This window comes from Mytilus trossulus, chromosome 2 (assembly GCF_036588685.1).
Source record: "Mytilus trossulus isolate FHL-02 chromosome 2, PNRI_Mtr1.1.1.hap1, whole genome shotgun sequence".
Lineage (NCBI taxonomy): Eukaryota > Metazoa > Mollusca > Bivalvia > Mytilida > Mytilidae > Mytilus > Mytilus trossulus.
Window position 1 is genome coordinate 865,963 of NC_086374.1, and position 20,800 is coordinate 886,762.

General features: G+C 31.8%; 1 protein-coding gene across 2 annotated transcripts; it reads right to left on the reverse strand.

Moving 5' to 3' along the window:
* Positions 1-3,632: 3,632 nt before the first annotated feature.
* Positions 3,633-15,838, reverse strand: LOC134706202 (CAP-Gly domain-containing linker protein 1-like). Of its 2 annotated transcripts, none has more exons than XM_063564929.1 (12): positions 15,731-15,838; positions 13,904-14,193; positions 13,189-13,354; positions 12,118-12,189; positions 11,275-11,430; positions 10,649-10,726; positions 8,667-8,777; positions 8,065-8,204; positions 6,696-6,763; positions 5,278-5,378; positions 4,625-4,677; positions 3,633-4,002 (listed from the first exon to the last, which is right to left on the reverse strand). In XM_063564929.1, the coding sequence occupies exons 1-11, from the start codon at positions 15,815-15,817 to the stop codon at positions 4,630-4,632; spliced, it is 1,317 nt and encodes a 438-aa protein (XP_063420999.1). In that variant the 5' UTR covers positions 15,818-15,838; the 3' UTR covers positions 3,633-4,002; positions 4,625-4,629. The 2 variants fall into 2 exon arrangements, with proteins under 2 accessions (XP_063420999.1, XP_063421000.1); XM_063564930.1 differs by having other exon boundaries at positions 4,618-4,677.
* Positions 15,839-20,800: the final 4,962 nt, after the last annotated feature.

A 20,800-nucleotide genomic window follows, 5' to 3' on the forward strand; every position in this document is an offset into this window, starting at 1 on the left:
TGCATTTTTGTGTTTCTTTGTTACATATATTTCTTTGTTTTATAGTGATTCAGATTGAAACACAATGTTGACCGCTGTTCCCAAAATTTTGACATTATTGCCTATTATGTCTGTTTGTTTTGTTCACACATCGTTGTCAATATAATTGAATTTTATGCGACTGTCATTCAAGAGAGAGATTTAGCTAGCCATAAAATTCGGTTGAATCAACCATTTAAGAAAATGCTTATACAAGTAAGGAATATAACAGGTGTTATCCATTCGTTTGGTGTGTTTGAGCTTTTGATCCTGACATTTGATTCGGAACTTTCAGTTTTGATTTTTTTCGGCGTACTGTATTTGTGTGATTTTATTTTTTTTATTCATTTGTGTTTTCAATTTTACTTCATTAGGGGAGATAAATAAAGGCAACAGTAGTATACCGCCGTTCAAAACTCATAAATCCTTGGACAAAAAACAATATCGGGGTAACATACTAAAACCGAGGGAAACGCATTAAATATAAGAGAACAACGACACAACACCGAAACGCAAGACACACAGAAACGGACCAAACATCAAACAAAATCCAACGAGAATAACACATATAACATCTTAACCGAATACATGAATTTGGGATAAACAAGTACCGTGCCACGTTTTGTCAGATAACTCTGATAAGGTATTTTTACAGGAGAATGTGTTGTGAATTTACCTATTTTATAATACAGCATAATAACATGTGCGGTGATCCCCCTTTTTTTCTCATCTGAAAGAGCATATGATTAGAGATATATTCACATGTTTTTTTCCTTAAAAATATATGTTGCAATGTTCTTTTAATCTCACAAAATTTGGGTTTCATTACATTAAGCTGTAGCTTTAAAAAAAAAGGCCAGTAACCTTTAGTGAGCTATTGCTCTATCATTTATATGAAGAGACAAATGAAGGTGACAATACACCCAATACAACTCAGTTTAATTTGAAAATGCCTGTACTTAGTCAGGATTATGACAGTTGTTGTCCATTCGTTTGATGTGTTTTATGTGTCACGGTACTTGTCTATCCCAAATTCGTGTATTTGGTTTTGATGTTATATTCGTTATTCTCGTGGGATTTTGTCTGATGGTCGGTCCGTTTCTGTGTGTGTTACATTTTAGTGTTATGTTGTTGTTCTCCTCTTATATTTTATGTCGTTGTTCTCCTCTTATATTTAATGCTTTTCCCTCGGTTTTAGTTTGTTACCCCGATTTTGTTTTTTGTCTTTGGATTTATGAGTTTTGAACAGCGGTAAACTACTGTTGCCTTTATTTATCATTTTATTTTGACAATTTGATTAAGGACTCTTCGTTTTGAATTTTCATCGGAGTTCAGTATTTTTGTGATTTTACTTTTTTCAAAAGAAGTTCGAGTCCGATGTCAGAATAGGTAACAAAAGAAACTAAGCAAAATGTCAATGATACATGTATTTACAAAGGACTAATGTCAGGTACTGACATGCTAGCTCCATACCTCAATTAATATGATTGAACGATTATATATTCATTATATGAAAAGTAAGCACAATCCCACCCGTTAGGGGTTTAGTATCATACCTTCATAAAATATATGAAAAGAACATAACCCGTACCAAGCCAACAACTGGTTTTAGAGTGAATTTTTTTATTTTCCGATGCAAAGACCACTTTAAATTGAAAGAATTGGTATTGCTTTGCTTCATAAAAAGAATGGCCAACGAATATACAAGTATCTTGTCTTGGGAAGGGATAAATCCTACTTTGCAAAGGATCACTCTGATTCAAACCAAAAAATTCTCTGAAACTGACATTATCAACATGCTTGATTTCTTGATTAACAACATATTTGTTACGTTCGGAGGACGTGTTTTTCAACAGAATATCGGCATTCCAATTGGAACGAATTGTGTCATCTTCTTGCCGACTTGTTTCTTTATTATACTGAGGCTGACTTCATAAAGGAACTTCTTAGGAATGAGATAAGAAGTTAGCAATATCCTTACACTCTACTTTCCGCTACATAGATGATGTTCTTACACTAAATACTTTGGTGACTATGTCGAATGCATCTATCCTAATGAACTAGTGATAAAGGATACAACATATACAGTTAAGTCGGCCTCATATCTTGACTTACATCTAGAAATTGACAATGAGGGTCGATTGAAAACAAAACTTTACGACAAAAGAGATGATTTCAGCTTTCCAATTGATGCGATATTCCCGTGCTTGCATTTCCTATCATGATTTTATTGATAGAGGGTTGTTGCTCACAAGGAAGCTATTAAATCAAGAGTTCCAAATGGTAAAGTTGAAATCATCTCTTCGTAAATTTTACGGACCCCATCACGAGTTGGTTGACCGTTATGGAATAACCGTTTCACAAATGATATCGGATATGTTCCTTACGTCGTAACTACAATCCCTTTCCCTTTCATGAATGTGACCTACCGAATTAGACTATTTACCGGATTTGTTATAACATAATCAACACGACGTGTGCCACATGTGGAACAGAATCTGCTTACCCTTCCGGAGCATCTGAGATCACCTTTAGTTGTGAGGTTAGTGTTGATTATTCTTTAGTTTTCTATGTTGTGTCATGTGTACTATTGTTTGTCTGTTTGTCCTGTTCAATCTTAGTCATGACGTTGTCAGTTAATTTCCGATTTATGAGTTTGACTGTTCCTCTGGTAACTTTCATCCCTCTTTTAATGCCGTTTCATATAACAAAAGAAAGGCAAAATAACCTTCGTTTCAATACAGAATGAAATAAAGGGTTTATGTGATGTTGTCATTTTAATGTGATATCTAACATTGTCATAAAAGCTCGAGGTTTGGCTTGCTGCAAAACCAGGTTCAACCCATCATTTTGTTCTTAAAATGTCCAGCACCAAGTCAGGAAAATGGCAATTTTTATATTATCTGTGGGTGTTGCATTGTTTTTTTTGTTGTACAATGTTGCTGTTGTATCGTTGTTTTCCTCCTATAGTTGATGTGTTTACCTCAGATTTAGTTTGTAACTAGGATTTGTTTTCTCTCAATCGATTTATGACTTTCGAACAGCGGTATACTACTGTTGCCTTTATTTCAGGCACAATAGGCTATTTGCCAATTCCCGTAATTGACCCTGTAATTAGTTATCCCTCTTTCAGTTGTTTCCCTTAAGAGGGATATTAATTTTCATTTATAATGGAGAGCTAGCAGAACGAGAAAATTTACAAGTTCATAATGGAAGTAATCTTTAAGGTTTTCAAATCTTTTAATTACATTAATTTGTTGTTATTCTAAATACTTTTGTGATGAGAAATTATTTTTTATGAAAAATTAGTTAAACCGCCGATACACCACTTTCAATTCATTATACTTTGCATTGGCAAAAGCCAATTTTGTCCGGTATGGAACCAGTCTACGATTGACAAAGGGAAGTGATTTGTTTTAAAAATGTGTAATAACAGAATCAAATCGGTAATTGGCAAATGGACTATAAAATCATTGTTTCATATACAATCAAAATGTTATGTTAATTGTTGGGTTTGCTGTCATAAATCCGAAATAATAGAACATATGCATTCTGGTTTGTCCAAGCATATCAACAACACAAGAAGACCGCATGTCAAAAAAGAAAAAGAACTATAACACTTAATACTGAATATGTTTTACATGTGTTTCGTATTTAAAAGATATGAAGACATTTTAACATGTTGATACGATATCAATTGTAAAAGAAGATAGCTTTGCCATAACATTAGGTGGCTTCACGATCTGATTACATTATAGATGAATAACAATGTTGCATAAATAAGACACACAATTTACAATGGTTTTACAAAGATAAGTCATAATTCTCTTTATCAAACTCTCGAAAAAGGGCGAAAAATTAAAAATATAAAAAAGAGAATAAGACTGATAACATGTCTCCATTGAGTTTCTGCTAGCTTTTTGTTTTGCCTTTCACAAATTTGATCTTGCTGTTCATTTACGTTACTTGCTGGCCTAGGCTTTCCTGAAAATACATAAATATAAGTCGTACTTGGTTTATGTATCATTATTTGTATCCTTGAAATATTTATATATACCAATTTTTTTTGTATTTTCATATGTGTTCATATGTGAGGTACAGTTTTGGATTTTATCGGAGAAATAAAATATAAATCAAACAGCTTTTTCTGTGATATTTTTGTTTCTAACAGTTTTATAAGTTGGCAAAATAATGAGCAGTCTAACTTTTTAAACAACACCAAAGCATAAATAAACTAAATAAAACTAGCACTTCATCTATTTATTCCGTCCAAGGAGCTTTTCTCAATTGACCGTTATCATGAAAGCTTTTAAAAAACACAAACATTTAGAAGTCATGCACATCAACGTATCTAAATACATTTAGAGCTTTATGACAGAAATAACCTAGATTCCAAGTAAACTCATCCTTTGTTAGAATCTTAGTTTGTATGTAATTTCTTAATTCTAAATAATGACCAACCATGGCTTCCTTCCACAATTAGTTCTTTTTATAACCAATATGAATGATTCAATGATAGTAATATATTTATTGTAATTGAAATAATTTCAATAACTAAAAAAAGGGGAAACAATATAAATATAAAAAAGAAAGTTTTACTTATCACATGTTTCATTCGAGGTCCTTGCCTTCCATTTGTATTTGCTGATCTAGGCTTTCCTGAAAATTAAAAAGACATGTGAGTTTAGGCTGGTAAACACCTTACAAACAAATTGTTTTATATCAAAACTTTTAAAACAATCAGGCAATGTGTTTTACTTTTGTATGGGCAAATGTGTCGTTCAGAGAAAAATGAAAATTGAAAGAACACGACACTGACGAATGCCATTTGTTGCACCAAAGTTATATCATCGTAAACGATTTGATTTTACATTTTTCGTTTCATCTTATTTTTAATACGATATAAAATAATAAGTCATTTCAATGATACAATAAAAGAGTCCTTATCAAAGTACACAAATCAACAATTAATGACACAGCATTTGTCTGATTATCCAACTGATGGTTTTGAATGTTCTATCGATATTTGTATGCTTACCTTGTATGATAAAGTGACAATTTATTAAAATCGTATATTCACATTTAAACCGTTCCTTTTATTTCAGAAAACATAGAGTATAGAGTGCTTGTTCGTTCGAACCTCGTCAAAACAAACGCTTGATATCTTGTAAATATTCCTCTTCGGCTAAAAACAACTAAACAACTTCTAGATAACTTTATCAATATCAAGTTTTGTCTGAGTATCATGGTTTAACTAACCTGAGTCTGAGAAGATTCCCAATCAGCCTTCTGTACTGTCGTAGGGTTGTCCAGTAAAGTTTTGGCTGATTCAAGTCTTTTTCTTATGTATTCTGGTGGATCTTCAAAAAGTACCAAGCATTTGCATTTGTTACATCTGAATGCAAAAGCCCAACAGCTTGAAATGTTACAAAGTTGAAGAGCACTATTTTTGAAAATTTTGAAAGTTTTGTCCAAATAAACGCAACAGTAGTATACCATTGTTTAAAAACGACTATGGAAATTGATACCTGCAATACAAAAACCATAGCGTTTTTTTTTGTTTTTTTTTTTAAATATTTCATCATTGTATGAACAGTATAGTTACAGAAATACATATCAATGAGTGTTTTTTTTGTGAGTAGTCATTATATGAATCGGTTTTCTCGTTTGAATTGTTTTGGCATCTTGTAACTTCAATGCATCTTTTATATTTAATTTCTCGGTTTTTACCCATTGCTGAAGGTCGTACAGTGACCTATAGTAGCAATCATGTACATCATGTGATTCAATGTAGATAATGAAATCATTGAAAATTAACTAGTTTTATACAAACTGTATTGATTCAAAACCTTTACAAAGAAATACAATTTTTTTTATTACAAATAAGGAGATGGGGTATGGTTTTCAATGATTTCACATAAAAGGTGCCTATATATATATGAAAGATTCATACTCGAAATTAAAAAAATAAACTGAAAAAGTCGTGACCAAAAACAAATTGAACAACTGTCTAGACAAACAGACAAGAAAAAACAGTGCACAAGCACAACATTGTTAACTAGAGACTAAACCGAGCAACATGAACCCCAACAAAAACTGGTGGTTATCTCAGTTTTTCAAGAAGGATAAGCCCATCGTGCTCCACCCGTACTATTGGTCATGTTTGTACAAACCTTACAGATTAAAATGTTGCATACTCGTTGACTATTAAAACATGTATTGTATTATCTATTTATTTGCATAGTTGAAGACCCCACGGTTGCCTATAATAGTAGCTTTTATTCACTTTATTTAAACTACAATATATATGTGTATCATTGACAACTACACCACATGTACTTATTTGTATACCCTAATTTTAACAATCAGTCATCAGAATAGTAAAATCTAATTTGTAAAAAGTAAAATCACAAAAATACAAAACTCCATGGAAAATTCTAAACGAAATGTCCATAAGGAAAAAACCAAAAGCTCAAACACATTAAACGAATGGATGACAACTGTCATATTTTACAACTTAGTCGAATCATCGATAAAGATAATGTTGATTTCTTAAAATAGATAGAAAAAATACACTGAATAGTATTTCAATGTGCTATACAAGTCTCGAAGTCACTTTACAATAAATTGCACGTGTTATTGAATAACACTGTAAAAAATAATTAAAAACATCATACCTTGACTAAACCACGTCTTCAAATCTTCCCATCTCATTGTCATTTTTTCTGCTGTCAATTGACTTTCCCTAAAATCATAATTCAATGATGTTCAATTCACTTGTTAATCATAACTGTTGGCTTGATAAAAAAGTGAAAAAAGGAATGTAAGAAGGACTTTGTATATGTCATTATAGTTCAAAGTACAAAAAGAGAAGAAAAAAAGTGGGATACACATAACTATATTAACAGTATGCAGGTATTCATATAAAGAACGTGAACTTCAAACTGATCGAGATAATGCATTGTAGCATTGGTTGTTACTGAAATGAAATTGTTCAAATGATAAGAATTAATTTGTAGTGGGATTTATTATTACTTAAAGCTAACTTTTCAAAAAAATGTGGAAAAGACTGTTCGGAAACACTCACACAAACACCATACAGGTTTCTACCAGTAAGGAAGTAGTATCAATTAGAGTAAGATATGTACAAGTAACAGTCGTTTACATATACATCCCGTCATTGTTTTGCTGTGCTATGCTACATTTTTGTACTCTTGTTTTTTTTAAATTTTCACTGATGTGCTTTGTGTATATGCCTTTTTGAGTTTCTTTGATACATTTGACGCGGCTCTGTACTTATACATCCCGTCATTGTGTGAATGTTCTATGGTTAGTTCTTGTCTTTCATTTTTATGGTGTGCTTTGTCTATATGCCATTTAGTGTTTCTTTGTTACATATTTCTCTGCTTTTATAGTTATTAAGACTATAACACAATGTTGACTGCTGTACCCCAATTTGGACATATTTTCCTCTTATGTCTGTTTGTTTTCTTAACACGTCTTTGTCAATATAATGGATGTTTTTTCAATGTGACTGTCGTACAAAAAAAGTAAATCAAACAAATACCGCAAGCCAAGGAAAATTCAAAAAGGAATGTCCCTAATCAAATGGCAAAATAAAGTCCAAACAAATAAAACGAATGGACGACAACTGTCATAATCCTGACTTGATTAGGAACTTTCCGTTTTGAATTTTCCTGGTCTTCGGTATTTTGATGATTTTACTTTTTTCATAACTACACTTATCGAAACTGAAAAGTAGTAAACCCTTAGTTTTTATGGTGACATTTAATGTACATAAAAAGAGACTATAACGATGGCATATCGTACCAGCACGGCGCTTAACTTGGGACAAATTGTACAGAAATGTTTTTATGAGAATCTCCATAAAAAAATCTCCTTTGTTCAGTAAAAAACGATAATAATCGAAAACCTAAACATTATTTAAATAGTAGACAGGATCCTCATAACTTAAGAAGTTAACAGTATGTCAAAGGAAATGTATGCGTATGAAATGAAATGCTCTTATGAAGCAATATAACATACTCTTCTTCAGCTAAGTCTGTTAAAACTTCATAAAAGTTAACTTGTTCAAGCATTCCTTCGTCTTCCTCGCGTCTCACATTCAGTACTATGTCATAAGTGGTTGTTTGTCCTGAAGTTACCTCTATTTTTGACTTGTATTCCTGTTGAAATAAATAATGAAATTACTAAAAAAAAATTTAAACGTTTCAAATTTAAGTTCATAATAAACTAATAAAAATGAGAATTCAGATGGTTTTGGCAGTTTTGCAGAAGCCATTCAGGTTCTTATGGTCTCAATATATTCAATGGTTGACTCTTCTAATTTTCAGAAACACATTTTGTATTTAATTTATATTTCCTTACAAGCTTGTACTATTATGTTTTAAAGTGATTTGCACCAACTAGATTTCTAGTTTAAGTAGCTCAAATATGTATTGTTTTGCATTTGTCTTTGATTATGTAAATACGTAAAAAAAAAAACACAGTCGTTATCAGTAGAACAGAAGTAACTGTTAATGCAAGATGGAATTAAACAAAGTTAAATTAAAGTGGTTAATATTGTAATGCTTCTATCCTTGTGTGAGACAGATAAATAACTCCGTGCGTATTAAATAGATACTTGCCTCAATTTGAACTTTAACTATGGCTAGTTTCTCTTGGAGCATAATTCTTTCTTCTTTTAGTTTGGAAATTGTTCTAGAATCTTCCTGTTTTTCTTTGTAGACAATACTTATCTAAAAATAAATATAATATTCTTGAAGATTAAGATATTTGCAATAGCACCCCAAATTTGACAGGTTTCAAATATTTTCAAAAGAGGTGCGAAAAATACCAAAGAAATATTCAAACTCATAGATCGAAATAAACTGACAACGCCATAGCAAACAAAGAAAAAGACAAACAGACAAATAGTAATACACAAGACACAACATTTAAAACTAAAGACACAGCAACACGAAACCCACCAAAAACTGTGGGTGATCTCAGTGCTCCGGAAGTGTAAGCAGATTCTGCTCCACATGCGGTACCTGTCGTGTTTCTAATGTTATTACAAATCGGGTAAATAGTCTAATTCGGTAGGTCACATTCTTGAAAAGGGAAGGAGCATGTAAGGAACATATCTGTGAAAGTATCTGTGAAACGGTTATTCATAACGGTAAAAAAATTCGTGATGGCGTCCGTAAAATTTACAAATTTTCTTATTTTTTTGTCCAAAGTTAAGATTTAAGTTGAAAGTTTTAAAACATTTTAGAATTAGGCATACATATAGATACATTATTTATTACATACGCATCTGGTGCGGTAAACCTGGAACCGTTTATCTATTGACATCAATAGACCATATTGAAATGAAGTAATTTGACCAATCTAGTGTTATTGAAGTAAAAGGTCAATGACTATTTTCAAACATAGTGTTCGAGACAGCACCTTTAAACACGCTTATACATGGAAAACAAATATGAAGACAATCACAATGCTCAGAAACACTATTTGTTTTTGAATTTATGCGGTTCCCTAATTTTTGTGTCTCTGCTACTTTAGATAGCAACAGATACACAATGATCTATCAAAGTAATCAGTCGAAAACGACAAGAAGACATATAATGGTTAACGTTTACAAATTGTGAATTGGATAAAGAGTTGTCTCATTGACACAGTGTAAAACGAAACAGATAAACAAAAGACTGAGCAGCGCAAATCCCTTTAAAACCTAGGTGGTCTCAGGTACTCTATGAGGGTCAGCAGACCCTGCTGGACGTGTATCCCATCGTTTTTATTTGGAAGTTCATACATACCAAAAGAAAATGTAGTATGATTGCAAATGAGACAACTTTCCATATCATTTTGTCAATTATTTGTCATTTTGATAATAAATGACAGTTTTCAATTCATACATGTATGTGTTTGTTATTCCTTCATTCCATCAAAGAGAGCAACCCAGTGCTGACAAAAATGTGTATTTGACCAGTAAAAATGGACATCATACTCAACTCCAAAACATATAAATGAACCAAAATTAAATCAAACTAACAAGACTAACAAAGGCAAAAGGCTCCTGGTAAATAAGTCTTCTATGTTACTTCATCTGGCTTTGAACTAGCTTTTAGTACCGGCCAGTTCGCTCAGAAATGTGTGTTAAGTTGTTTTGTGATTTATTTGTGTGTTGTGTTTCGATCTGATGAGTCAAGCCTTTTCTATATGTTTTCCTGTGATGTGTTGTTGCAGGATCACCAGTACTCGTTCTTTTGGTTGATAATGGTTGATCACACTTTTTAGAAGAAGTCTGTATTTCCAAAGTCAGTAGATTGTAAATCATTGGTGGTCATGCATTTATGTATATCATTTGTATGTTACTATTTGTACGTAAATCAGGTCTTAAGTTTTATTCTCTTATTTGCTCTACATTTGTCATGTCGGGGGTCTCTTATTTATTTCAAATACGGTATTGGTTAAACTTATGTTGAAGGCGTGACCTAAATCTGGTTTCTTCTACTTGGTTTCTGGTTTAAAATGTAATTAGTTATAAAACTACAACTTATTTTTTATTAAGTTTTGGAAATAGGACATTAGTAATCTAAATAAATTAAATATTGGTTACATTTACCTGTCTCTCAAATTCTTCTTTCTGCTCTATGACGAGTTTATCATACTTGGAATACTCGATCTTCTTTACCTTAGTTACCTGTAAATTACAAGGTTTGTTTCCTTCACTCAATGTTTAATCACAGACTAAATAACAATTTTAACAAATAGGTTTAAACAGATATTTCTTTTGATATCATGTTAAAAAAACGTTATGTTTACATCAGAATTCATTCATTATTACCGGTTATTTTGTTTAGTTTGGGGAATACGAAAACTTTGTCATTTCCAATTTCATTGTATTGTTGGAGTCCCGGAGTAAGGTCATACACACTGTACATTGCGCACAAGACATATACATTTATATATCACTTTATCTAGTTATCCAATGCTATAAGTTTTTGCTAACAGCAATTTGTCTTAATCTTTTGTAAATTGATGTGTTTACACATTGTTGTTCCGATACATTTGAGGTTCTGATATTGCCATTCGATATGGGACTTTACGTCTTTAATTTTCCTTGGAGTTAGGTAAAAAAAAACTTTCTTTACATTGTACTTTTCTTAGATGCAAAGGGCTTATTTTTGTGATGCAAATACATAAAAAAATGTGTAGTCATAATTAACTCTAAAAAAAACTATTACTTACTTCAGTTTTAAATTCTGCTTCTAGCTTGGTAAAGTAGTTTTGTACTTTTGTCCAGAATGTAGATTGCATATTGAAAATCAATCTGGAAACATCTCTCAAGGACACTTCTATAAATTCTTCCGCAGTCTCCGCTTGTACCCGAACAGATTCGAATAGCTAACAAATATTTAAAAAAAAAATTATATTTAAAGGAAGAACATTAATTATACACATCTTTATATGAGAAAGATGTATGAAGCAGGATGCACGCATTACAAGAGACGCTTAACAAGTCAACGCATCATGTCTCTATGCTTTCATTTTTTCCGATTTTTTATTTACTATTACCTAGTTATATATTTAAAGTCATCTTATGAACTTTGAACATCGGTAAATTAATTGTTGCTTAAATGTGAATTATTTTAGTGATTCACTTCAATAACTATATGGACGTCTTAATTGGAAATTATATTATTTTCAAAATGTATTCTTCTCATTTGATGTCCATTTTGGTCAAATAGTTTTTAACGTGTTTAAATCTTCTACATCATTGGCTTTGGGTTTGGGTTTGACAGTTTCTTATATATATATGTGATTAAATCAGAGAAACCAATTTGGGCGTACGCAATTAATAAAGTGTTGTCATCCTTAATAAGCACTAAGTCGGAAAAAAGTGCTAGTGAAACGTTAGTCATATTGAGACCAACAACTGTATTCTGTTCTGGCTTGATTTGTGTCAAACTTTTAACAAATTCTCCGATAATAAATTAAAAAACTATTCACGTTCAAAATAGTAAAATCCGTTGGTACGCGTATTTTGAATTCACATGCTTTAAACTCCGAAAAGTATTATCAAAAACCAACCTTAAGCTTCCGTTCACATGTCTCCATTCTCTTTTCAGTTATTTTGGTGGTAGTCTCTTGCCTATAGTACTTCTAAAATAGAAATGATAGTAAGAAATAACCGTTGAACAATTTTTGTTCACATAGTTTATCAGCTTGTAATTCAGCTTTGTGTAACACAGCGTTGAATTAATCGCAGCTCTTCTCTTAGAAGATGTAAATTGTTTAAACTAGTTATCAAAGGTACCAGGATTATGATTTAGTACGGTAGACGCGCGTTTCGTCTACATAAGACTCATCAGTGACGCTCAAATCAAAATATTTATAAAACGAAGTTGAAGAGCATTGAGGATTCAAAATTCCAAAAAAGTTGTGCCAAATACGACTACGGTACTCTATGCCTGGGATAAGAAAATCCTTAGTTTTTCGAAAAATTCAAAGTTTTGTAAACAGGAAATTTAAAAAAATGACCACATAAATATTGATATTCATGTCAACACCGAAATGTTGACTACTGGGCTGGTGATACCCTCGGGGACGAAACGTCCACCAGCAGTGGTATCAACCCAGTGATGTTAATAGTTATCAAAGGTACCAGGATTATAATTTAGTACACGAGACGCGCGTTTCGTCTACATAAGACTCACCAGTGACGCTCAAATTAAAATATTTATAAAACAAAACAAGTACAAAGTTGAAGAGCATTGAGGATCCAAAATTGTAAAACTTTGTGCCAAATACGGCTAAGGTAATCTATGCCTGGGATAAGAAAATCCTTAGTTTTTCGAATAATTCAAAGTTTTGTAAACAGGAAATTTATCAAAATGACCACATTATTGATATTTATAAAACTGCGATCCTATTTCAGAACATTTTAGGCTTTTATAACTATCATTAACGAAACGTTTACGAAATTCATTAACTTTATTTTCATCCTCACAACATCTTAGGCCTCAGATTGGTTCAAAACTGTCCTCATAAATTCAAATTACACACATTCATGCTGTTAAAGTACACCTCTGGAGATTTATGTTAACATGACATATCGGTATTTTAATATATATATAAATATAATTCAATTTGACAACTTGCCTCTCTTAACACGGTATTTTTTTCTTCCACTTCAACATATTCTTGTGTTCTCTGTTCTAGTGTTTGCTGTGTGTTTCGCAGTTTTAATTCAAGTTCATTGAATATTTCGGATTGCTTCATATAGTTGTCTAACATGTGTTGGTACTTAGATTTGAAATCTTCAACACTGCAATAAATACAATAACGAATTCATAAACTACCAACTACCAGAAAAAAAGTAAATCGCAAAAACACTGAACGCAGAGGAAAATTCAAAACGGAAAGTTATTAATCAGAGACAAAGCAGGATTGCAAGTCAATAATTGGACCATATCTGCATTTGTTCCAATGTTTAGTTTTGGACCCATTCATTATGTATCATCATTAAAGCGTAAACTTAAATAATAAATCATATAGGGTTTTTAGAGAAATTTTTAAATTTGAAATCGGGTATATAAAGACAGCTTTTAGAGCGATGACCACAAAATGACGCGCGTTTCGTCTAAAAAAAACCCTCATCAGTGACGCTCGATTTTTTTTGTGGATCTTCATAACCAAAAGAACTCTTTTTTGTCTGAAAGTCTTCGACGTAAGTAGAACTCAGAGTTTAAAAGGGTTGAATATTACAATTCCTATATTTGATGTCCTCTTTTGAATCTCTAAAATTAAAAAAAACAATAGTTTCAGCCTAAAATTCAAGTCACATACAAAATAAATATCATTTTATTTCTCTCACCTTTCTTTCAATCTTACAGTTTGCGTCTCTAGAGTGATGACCTCGCTTTGGAGCCTGTCTACCGTCTGAATTTCTTCATGATACTCAGTCTTAAGGCTTTCAATTGCTTCACTGTATGACCTCCTTTCTGCTTCAAGTTTGCTCCATATTTTTGCATCATCTTTTACAACTTTGTTAATGAGTATTGACAGAAAACGAGTGTTTAAATCATACATTCGATCTTCCAAGGTACTTTTTGCAAACGCTGGGGTAAAATTAGCAACATGGGCAAAAACCTTTTCTTCAAAACTCTGAAACGAATCAAGAATTTAAAGGCCTTCTAGTTATCTTCAATTAAATATCATTGAAAGTCTCGAATAAATAAATATAAGTATCCAAGAATAGATAGTTTACATCACTTATATAATAAGAAAACAAAAGTAATTGTTATGCATATTAACGTCTTACATGTGGAGCAGGATCAGCTCACCCACCGGAGGTTCTGATATCACCCCGAGTTATTGATGGGGTTCGTGTTGCTTAGTCTTTAGTTTTCTATGTAGTGTCTTGTGTAGTATTGTTTGTTTGTTTGTCTTTTATCTTTTTATTCATTTCTTTGTCTGTTTATTCTCGATTTATGAGTTTGAATGTCACTGATATCTTTCGCCACTCTTTTTTTAAACCGGAACCCTACATGCCATTGCTTTGCTTAGTGCCTTATATTAAAAATTCATACACGGCTAACGTTGATGAGTAATGCAGGTTATGGTAACCAAATTGTAATAAAACAAAAGTAATAGAAACCGAAGTTATAAGATGTATATTATGTGCATTTTGAGAATTTATTTCATATCAGTTTTTATCTGTTTTCACGGTCTCACTACTTTAAGAGTTCATGTGATTTCCTCAGTTTTAATGTCTTCCCTTGATTTGATTTTTTAATTGGTGAGAATTGAACATCGGTAAACTATTGTTGCCTTTATTCAATCGACTACAAATCCTCTGTACACACAGAATTCAGTCATCTCTCGAACTTACAAACATGCACATACCATGTACACACAGAGGCTCTAATGCCTACACCAGGTCAAATCCTCAGAAGAGTTTTTTTCACTGGGAAAGTGTAACGTTTGCTTGTCTACGAAAGCTTTTTAATTAGCACTTGTCTGTTTTATAAACAGTTTTTGGATCGGAAAGAGACTTTAAATACTTTAATGTCTGTCCAATGAGGGTCATATGGAACTATATATTATTAACTAAAAGATACCAATATAATTATGAATTAGTATACATTATCCGTCAATGATAGAGGCTCAAAAGTTTAAATAACAAAAATAAAGAGCTCCAAGGATAAATTTCAAAACGGATAATTATCATATGGCAAAGTCAAAATCTCAAACACATCACACGAAACGAAACTAAGTAATTTTCAGATATAGAAAATGGTCGATAAAACCTGGTTTTATAGCCAGAAAAATCCGTTACTTGTATGACAGCGGCATTGAACTCCATAATATTGGCAACAATTTTTTTTAGCAAAGCAAACAAACATAACAGGTTTAAATATTGGAACATTCAACTTACGAATTGGATCTTTAGATGTGTATTAAAAAAATACAAAGCTAATTGAATTATACCATTTAAGGCCCAATAGTCTGCACACACAGACTATATAAAAAAAATTAGTTACACCAATTTTTTGTTCTCGCCACTGCATGGTTCCAACTCATGTTTCTGTGAAATGAGAGAAAGAGAAAGTATGTCCATCTCCTAAGTCAGAAATAAATATTTATATGCCATGTGAGAAGGGTTGAAATTCCCATATGGTACAGAATATAAGAATCAGACCTGTACTTTTTCTTGATAATTTGCAGCATGGCATCCAAACTGACTCATCATCGTTAGCACAAGAAAACACCCAAACTGCAGCTCCATCTTCTATATTCTTTCTTTTTGGAAAAATCAATATGAAACAATATATCATATATATGTTACAATCGTTGTTTTTTTAAATATATGACTAATACATTTAAATTTTTATATTTTATTCAATTTCATATTACTGTCATTACTAGTATACCATGATGCATTCGAAACAATATGTTTTATTCATATAAATATTATTTCAGTAGGTTTTTCTATATGTTAAGAAAGGATTTTAACATTAAATCACACATATATTTACTGAGAATAACGTCATCAAATTAACTCAGTCAGTTGACACAGGTTACATGTATGCAAGGTTATTATCATTACCAGACATCTTACAGTTTTAATATCAAAATATGGTCCCGAAATAAATATTTCGTATATTTATAATTCATTTAGCGAAACTTGGTATGTTTACCAGCCGCGTTTGTCATGTTTGTAAGGATATTTGATCATGCACTACGGTTCACATCGACACGTCTATACAATGCCATTGTTTGAGCGTTAATTTGTATAATTACAATATAGTGATTTGGTTGGACAAAGGATTATTAAATGTGTCAGTCAATTTAGTTGCTATCCGTGGAAAAAATTCATAGCAGTCAGTATCTACATATTACGAGGAACTTTTTTTAATCAGTTCTAAGAAATACAAACAAAAGGATAGTTTATCCCTTAGATAGCTATTATGATATTGTCCATTACGCCCACTTGTTTATCCGAATTACTGAAGTTATTCAGAAAATTTGCATTCCTTGTCGTTTGAAATAATAATTGGCTTTTCAACTCTTAAGTATTTTGATATTTGATATTTTAACTGAATCAATTGAAAATAGCAATGTTTTACATTCAATAGGCATTACCCATGTAGAAAGTATTCGCTACAATGTATATTTAAAAACATTTGGAAGTCCTTAAACAGACAATATCAAACTCTTGACTATATCAAATGTATTTCATATTTAAGATTTTAAATCTTTATTGTAGAGAAAAGTATGATGTGTTTTATTATCGTTGTTCTCCTCTTATATTTAATGCGTTTCCCTCGGTTTTGGTTTGTTGCCCCGATTTTGTTTTTTGTCCATGGATTTATGAGTTTTGAACAGCGGTATACTACTGTTGCCTTTATTTATTAAATGACAAATAGTAGCTAATTGAGAATCCAAAAAGGTTCTAGATCAGGATTACAGATATCAAATTTACAGCAGATCTGTCACAACATGAGAATTAATATCAAAATGCATATTGTTCTAAGAATGAAAATGAGTGGTTTAAATACGGATTCGGATTATATATCTTGATTACAAAAACATTTATTAAAAAAAAAGAAGAAAAAAAACCCCGGACATGATAAAACTTACGATAATGAAAAAAACATCATATTGAAAACAGACTCATCATAGATATCAGGACTAAATTTTGTATATACGCCAGACGTGCGTTTCGTCTACAAAAGACTCATCAGTGACGCTCGAATCCAAATGCCAAATCAAGCTACGGCAATCTATGCCCTAGGTAGAAAAGCCTTAGTATATCAAAAATTCAAAATTTCGTAAACAATTAATTTATAAATATAACCATATCAATGATAATTCATGTCAGCTGACTACTGGGCTGGTGATACCCTCGGGGAAATAAATCTCCACCAGCAGTGGCATCGACCCAGGTGGTTGTAAATAACTCATCATAGATATCAGATTTTAAAAATACATGGCTTATCACTTTTACGCTATACGCCTTTGTTCGTATTTACAACACTCATGGGCAGCGATAAAAAAATTAACTGTTGGCAAGAACATTTAATATAGACATGAAAAGCATTGAAATTTAAAAAAAACCACCAGTTCCAGCATGAAAGAAATCCTAGTTATTAGAAACAGTTGTCACATTGTAAGTGATATAAATTTCGAAAATTGTCGGACCTATGATACGATATTTCACCACCAAATATCAAAAATACGGGTACTGAAGTCAACATTTTGTTATAACCCAAATCACTATAAAACAAACAAATAATTACCACAGAAGCACAAAATGGATTCAGACAAAGCACATTAGCAAGTTAGCAACAATTTAAGACGATATTAAGAGCCATGTCATATGTATCAAAGAAATAGAAAAAGGCATATAGACGAACTTAAAACAAAATGAAAAACAAGAAAACAAAAAAAATATCATTGAACAATACCACACAATGACGATATGTACAAGTTCTATTAATGGAATCCATTCAGAAAGTTTAGATTCGTAACGGAAGGAGCATCATCAATATATCTGAATGTAAAATAATATGACCTGGCTTCTTTGGTCTCATTATTTTTGACAATTGTATGAAGGAACTCCAATTCATATAAAAATAAGTATAGGTCGGCAAGGAGAGGAGCACAGTTAGTTCACAGGGAAAAGAGGGACGAAAGATACCAAAGGGACAGTCAAACTCGTAAATCTAAAACAAAATGACAACGCCATGGCTAAAAATGAAAAAGACAAACAGAAAAACAATAGTACACATGACACACCATACAAAACTAAAGAATAAACAACACGAACCCAACCAAAAACTAGGGGTGATCTCAGGTGCTCCGGAAGGGTAAGCAGATCCTGCTCCACATGCGGCTACCGTCGTGTTGCTTATGTGATTACAAATCCGGTAAATAGTCTAATTCGGTAGGTCACATTCATGAAAGGGAAGGGGATTGTAGTTACGACGTAAGGAACATATCCGATATCATTTGTGAAACGGTTATTCCATAACGGTCAACCAACTCGTGATGGCGTCCGTAAAATTTACGAAGGGATGATTTCAACTTCACCATTTGGAACTCTTGGTTTAATAGCTTCCTTGTGAGCAGTAATCCTCTTTCAAGAAAATCATGATAGGAAATGCAAGCACGGGAATATCGTATCAATTGGGAGATATATACCAAAAGTCTACCTCCCAATTCAACCAATATGTTGTTAATAAGAAACTCAAGCATATTGATCAGTTGTTTCTCCGTGTAGCATGTTTTACCATTTTGTTCACCATTAACAAAATATGCCGTGTAGTATCCCAAGGTACTAAGTATCGTATATCGTATGTTACAATTTCAATGTTGAAAAGCTTTGAGAATTATTTTTTTTAAACGATTTCAATAAAACCATTAACTAACACTTAAAATAATATAAATATAAAAAGTCCGCTGAAAATAATTTTACTTTAAACTCCCAAGTTTGAAAAATATATAACAGACGTGTGTGTTTTGTGTACAAAAGATTTATCAGTAATGCACGAAAAATTTAAAAGTTAAAACAAAAAGTACGAAGTTGAAGAGTATTGAGTTTTTTTCCAAATACAGGTTAAAAGTATTATTGGGTTAAAAACTACTTATGGATTGAAAAAATCCGGTTTTTCAAAAAGTTAATAAAAATGCATGACCATATCAATAATAATTCTTTGTCTACACGGAAGTGTTGACCACTATAATTACGTTCAAAATTTCTCAACAAAACTTACCTTGAGGGTTTTAGATGTAAAGTCCCTCCGATTGTAAAGGAAACATCTATATATACATATGCTATATCTTATTTCCGAGAACATGGGTTTTTACCAGTTATTTTTTGTACCCTTTAGACAAAGACCATTAGGAGCGTCGTTTCCATTGATTGACAGTTGAATGTATTGTTGTAATCTTAGTATTAGATTATACTTTAAAGAATGTATCTACTAATGTATTTGGCAAAACGTTTAGGAATTTTGGTTCTGAATGCTCTTCAACTTCGTACTTTGGCATTTTAAACTTTTTTGGATTCGAGCGTCACTGATGAGTCTTCAGCAGACGAAACTCGCGTCTGGCGTATATACTAAATTAAGTCCTGGTATCTATGATGAATTTATTTAATCGTTATAAATATCCTATTCATAGGTTTCTTTTTGTTTCTTGTATTTTTGGATCTTTTGTTTTTTTATGTTTTTATTTTTTACTAAGGTTATACACCATTGGTTACATATACATGTATGTAGTATCACAGTTTTTATATATACATTAGTGCACTGTTCAATCATTTAGTTTTATCTGATTAAAAAAGAAAAGTTTTTTCAAGTTTAATAGTATTACCAATATTGTTTTCAGGTATAACAGGATCTATTTGTAAAAATATATTATATCACATATACGATGAATTCATTATAATTTTTCTAAATGGTTGGGTGTTTTATAAAACAGTGCTTCTATTTAAATAAGGCTGTTAGTTTTCTCGTTTTAATTCTTTTACGTTGTCATCTAGGGGCAGTTTATAGCTGAATATGCGCCGTGTGTTTTGCTCATTGTTGAAGGCCGTACGGTGATCTATAGTTAATTTCTATGTCATTTTGGTCTCTCGTGGAAATTTGTCTCATTGGCAATCATACTACATTTTCTCTTTATATTTACATTGTATATGATGAAACTGTCCACTCGTGTGTAGTGAAAAAAAATAATTAGATAATAGAACTCTATCAATTAAATAAATTTTCTCAATACAAACATGTCTGTACCATGTCAGGAATATGACAGTAGTTATCCATTCGTTTAATGTGTTTGTGCTTTCGATTTTGCAATATGATATCTATATGCGTGTTGGATTCTTATAAATTCTATATAAATTTTGGACTATTTTAAATCTCAGTCTATTACTGAAATCTATTCTTACATTCTTTTGATTTTTTAACCCTGTTTGCTAACATTGCCTATGTGAAATTTTAAAATTGTTTGTATGTACATTGAACAAAAAATGTTTGTGACCTTTAAATTTTCTGACGTCAGACACGCGAATCAATGAACATATTTGTAGATAGATGTGTTTGTGTTCTGTTAAAGTGTTGTACTGATGACTGCTGTACCCATATTTTGACTATTTTATTCATTGTGTCTGTTTATTTAACGCATCATTGTAAATATAACGGAATTTGACGAGACTGTCATCAAAGTGAGAGGATGAGCGCTATAAACCAGGTTTAACCTCCCATTT